Source organism: Galeopterus variegatus, unplaced genomic scaffold (assembly GCF_000696425.1).
Source record: "Galeopterus variegatus unplaced genomic scaffold, G_variegatus-3.0.2 Scaffold2065, whole genome shotgun sequence".
NCBI classification, from domain to species: Eukaryota; Metazoa; Chordata; class Mammalia; order Dermoptera; family Cynocephalidae; genus Galeopterus; species Galeopterus variegatus.
This window is the reverse complement of record NW_007728176.1, coordinates 162,237-166,931: the sequence shown is the minus strand read 5'-3', so window position 1 is coordinate 166,931 and position 4,695 is coordinate 162,237. Positions and strand designations below refer to the sequence as shown.

Sequence of the window (4,695 nt, the reverse complement as noted above, 5' to 3'; positions counted from 1 at the left end):
ACCATTATTCTTTCAGAAGGAGAGAAGAAATCTAGGGTAATTAGAGGGGGGAGGGGGAAAGAAGAGAGGGGAATGGGGAGATATTGGACTAGGGGCATAAAGAATAATTACGATTTGTAACAATATATATGCTAGTAATATTGACTTGATCAACATATCTCAATGTTGAACCCCAAAAATATGTATGATCAATTTTGATTCAATAAGAAAAAATTAATTAATCTAAGAAAAGAAAATAAAATGTCTCTAGACATTGCCAAGTGTCCCTAGGGGGCAAAATTGACTCCAGTAGAGAATCACTGCTATAGTGTATTTACTAAAATTCTTATCATGCTTTTCAGGAGCATAATTTGGAATAAAGCAGTATACCTTTAGTACATAGGCACAAAATCAGCAGAATAAAAAAGCTGCTAGGCAGTAATTTGGATAGTTCAGCATAAATAAAAAGGTCAGACTACATTTCTTAATCAAAGACTAGATTGTCTAGGTAACTGGTATAGAACAGACCACTAGAAACATTTTAGTGAGTGCTATAAAAGGAAAAAAATTAGTTTATAGCCACAGATGTAATTTATGGCTGTTTCTTCAATCATTATTTTAAAATGTGAGGCCACAGGATCTGTAGATTTTAAAGGATACATGAAGGTCCTTTCATTATTTTGTGATACCTCCAAATCACAGCAATTTTCCATGGCATCCTGGAATAAAAATGTGTTTCACTCTTTTTGTCATTATGTCTAGAACAGGTGATGCCCAGTACCCTGCTGAGAACGTCATTAAGCTAATTTCCTTGCCAGAATTTTTGGCATCCTGTATCTCGATGAGCATTCATCAGGCAAGCCAGTTCACATAGTGCACTTCAGTCTAAACATAAGCCAGAGGAGGTAGTAAAATGTAGCTAGTTGAGAAAAAGAGAAAAGTAAAATGTTTAAATATTACCACAGAACCATTATCACACCCCAAAATATCAAAGTAATCCCTTAATATCATCAAGTATCCTGTTATTCTTCAAGTTTGCAATTGTATCATAAATTTTTTTTTACAGTTTTTCATTTGAATCAGGATGCAAAAAAGATCCACATTTTGTGATTATTTGATATATGAAGGGTTTTCAAAAAGTTCATGGAAAGGTTTGTATTATGTTTTAATTCTATTTTCCACGAACTTTCTGAAGTACCCTCATACTTCTTAAATATTTTTTGATCTTTGTTTCCCCTTCTCTTTTTCTCCCCTTATAATTTATTTGTTGAGAAACTGTGTTATTTGTTTTGCATTGTTTCCCACAGCCTGGAGCCTGTATCTTCATAGTGTCATTTACTTAAATGTCACTTATGTTTCTCTGTCTCTTGTATTTCCTGTAAACTGGTAGTTGCAGCTAAAGGCTTGATCAGATTCAGATTCAGTTTTCTTCTTGGCAAGTCCAAAAATAAGGTGATAGCCAATGATAATATTGTTGTCCTCTTGCTCAGTGACTTGCAAATTGATTTAGCTAAGGTTCGTTGAGTATTTACTATGTGCCCAGCAATGTGCTTAGGTTCTGTAGGCATTATGTCATTTAATTTTATTTAAGCTTCACAATACTAGTACATATCGATTTCTATCTGATCACCAGATCTCTTATTAGGGCCAAGTAATCTTAAATATCTTTCAGACAATCCCGACTATAAACTGTTGTCATTTATGTGATTTAATTTTATCTGAATTTTCTTTTTACTGAATACATTTAGAACTATACAAAAATACTTTGCATTAAAGTCACCTTTTAATTTTAACGGTAAAGCTAAAAGACCTATCATTTAACTGTGAGTTCATTGTACTCAAGCTTTTTGGTACTGGGATTCACCATCTGTTAACCTTACAAAGACAGATATTTAAACCGCTAATAGGGCCAACAGAATTCAGTATTTCCTGAGTCTCTTTTTCCTTTGCACTCGTTGTTTTCTGCAGGTGCACTTATGTCTCTTTCATCTGTTTCTGCTTTCTTTGCGTGCTCACAGTATACTACTGTTTCCCAGTGTGAGAAACTGGCTTTGATTGTAAAAGCAAAACTAGCTTGTCATTGTTTGTTTACATATCTTTAATTTTTCTACCCAATTCTCTCCATAATCCTCAATTCTACTGTTATAAAATCAGACTAGTGGAATGCCAGACCCAAAATATAAATGTCAAATTATCTTGACCAACTGCCACTTTTGAAGATTAAACTGTTTGATATGCGGGTGGGTGATGGAGAAAAGGCACTAACTGGCCCAAGTTTTGCAATTAGATACCAGAGCACTGGAAGCAAAACAATGCAAAGAGGATCCTATTGTGTGGCTTTATAAGCTGGCATGCAAGGAGTAATTTACTCTTATTATTCATTTCTTCTCCAGTCCTTTCTCCTTTAATAGTTGTAACATTCTCCTCAGTTTTCAGAATATTAGGTGAAACATTTGGTTGGTTGAATAGAAGGAATGGACTTAAAGCCCTGGTGAATACAACAGGGAAATAGGAATGACTGTGGTGTTGAATTTCTTATTCTGGTTGTCACTATGAGACATTAGACAAATACGCAGATTATCTGTTCTTATTTCTTTAAAACAAAATTATTTTTATCATGATTATTCATAAAGACCTGTAATATTCTTATTTGAAACACTCTTTTGTAAGCTCCTAGTGTGAATGGGAATTGTATCTGTCTTTACCTGTTCTTATGCAGTGCCCAGGGTAGCATGGTGCACGTGCTTGTACTTAATAAGAAGCTTTTGAGGATGGTGGTATTTGAAAGGTTATACATCTTAAAGGATATTTTGTTTCCTTTTTACTTGGCAGGACCAGGGAGCTTCCTTTTCTAAGACCAGTGCTGTTTGTACTCAGTGAAAGTACACTTTGTTCTAGAATTGCCATATGAAAGCCTAGAATATATATTGAGTTATTCCAAGAAGGGGGTGGAAAATCACGTTCTAGGATAGTGAGTGTTGACTTGGTGCTGAATGAATGATTATGTGCTCTTTTACTCACAGGCTCGCTTCTCATATGTGCGGATGAAATATCTTTTCTTTTCCTGGTTGGTGGTTTTTGTTGGAAGCTGGATTATATATGTGCAGTATTCTACTTATACAGAACTATGCAGAGGAAAGGACTGTAAGAAAATAATAGTAAGTATTTTTAATTTTCTAGTTTACTGGAAAACCTCTTAATAACAGAGTATATTTACTACTTATGTACTTAATAATTGGTGTCAAAAATAAAAGTTAATTTGACATTAGAGATGTGCTGAACTTCTTAGTTATGTTTTTTTATTTTTATTGAATCAAAATTGATTATACATATTTTGGGGTTCAACATTGAGATATATTGATCAAATCAATATTGCTAGCATATATATTGTTACAAATTATAATTATTATTTATGCCCCTTGTCCAATCCCTCCCCATCCCCCTTTCCCTCCCTCAGGCCCCCTCTAATCACCCTAGATTTCTTCTCACCCTCTGAAAGAATAATGGTTACTCTGTTCATTTTCTGCCTGAAAGATCTGTCCAATGCTGAGAGGTGTGATCAGGTCCCCCAATACTATCATAGAGCAGATGCCTCTTCCATCACTCTGAAATGGGCTTTGGGGAGAGAAAGATCCTCCTCCTTTCTTTTTTTTTTTTTTTTGTCTTTTGTCTTTTTCCGTGTCCGGCAATGGATCGCAACCCTCAGTGTTGCCTCCGTACCGGACCGGGGACCGGCAACAGGATTGCAACCCTCGGTGTTGCCCCCGCGCCTCGCTCAGCCAGTGAGCGAGAACCGGTCTGTATGTCGGATCCGAACCCTCGGGCGGGAGCGCCGCCGCACTTCCCAAGCGGCGCACTATCCATTGCGCCATCGGGCTGGCCCCTCCTCCTTTCTTTATCTCTGCTGGTGACTCTCCTTGTGTTAAGGCACTCCAGGGCTGGCGGACGATCTTCATGGTGGTTGTGGCATCTAGCCATCTTCATGGCAGCCATGGTTATCGTGGTGGCTGTGGTGGGCCACCCACACGGAGAAGATGTTTTTGGCATGCTCCTTGGCACTGGCGGTGTGCCTGGTTGTGGAGAATGTCCGATCCCCAGCTCCATAGCCCAGGTCCCTGAGTGGGTCCTGATGTGCTGGTACAGTGTGCCTGGTTGTGGGAGGGGGGTCCAGTCCCCTCTCCATGCCATGAGTCCCCCGAGTGGGTCCCAAGGCACTGGCGAGGTGTGCCTGGTTATGGGAGGGGGGTCTGGTCCCCAGCTCCATAACCTGGGTCCCTGGACAGCTGGAGGTGCTGGCGCAGTGAGCCTGGTTGTGGGAGGGAGTCCGGTTTCCTTCTCCATGCTCCGGGTCCCCAGGAGGGCCCTGAGACATTGGTGGAGTGCCTGGATGTGGGAGTGGGATCCAGTCCCTTGCTCCAATCCTCGGGTTCCTGGGTGGGTCCCCACGGTACTGGTGGTGTGAGTGGTTGTGGGCAGGAGTCCTGTCCCTGGCCTCATGCCTCATGTCCCCTGGTAGGCCCCAAGGCATTGGTGGTGTGCCTGGGCCGGAACTAATTTGTTGTTCTTTGCTTACTTATAACACAGGGGAACTTCCTGTGGGAACCAGTACTTGAGCTGTGTGGTTGAGCTAAATTGCTGCTTTGCTGCTGATTCCCTAGGGAAGACTTTTTGTGCAGCTCAGGGTTTAATGGTTGACCTTATAGGTACTTTTTGCTC

The 4,695-nt window shown here is 40.0% G+C and overlaps 1 protein-coding gene across 3 annotated transcripts in view; it reads left to right on the top strand.

Moving 5' to 3' along the window:
• The window catches only part of FAM69A (family with sequence similarity 69, member A), a 50,584-nt gene that overhangs the window by 18,293 nt on the left and 27,596 nt on the right, over nt 1-4,695 (top strand). For 2 of the 3 annotated variants that reach the window (XM_008580327.1, XM_008580328.1), the window contains one exon: nt 3,003-3,137. In XM_008580327.1, the coding sequence (XP_008578549.1) occupies nt 3,003-3,137 (135 nt within the window). Of the gene's footprint in view, nt 1-2,972; nt 3,138-4,695 lie in introns of those variants that run through there. The other variant, XM_008580326.1, reaches the window with a different exon arrangement.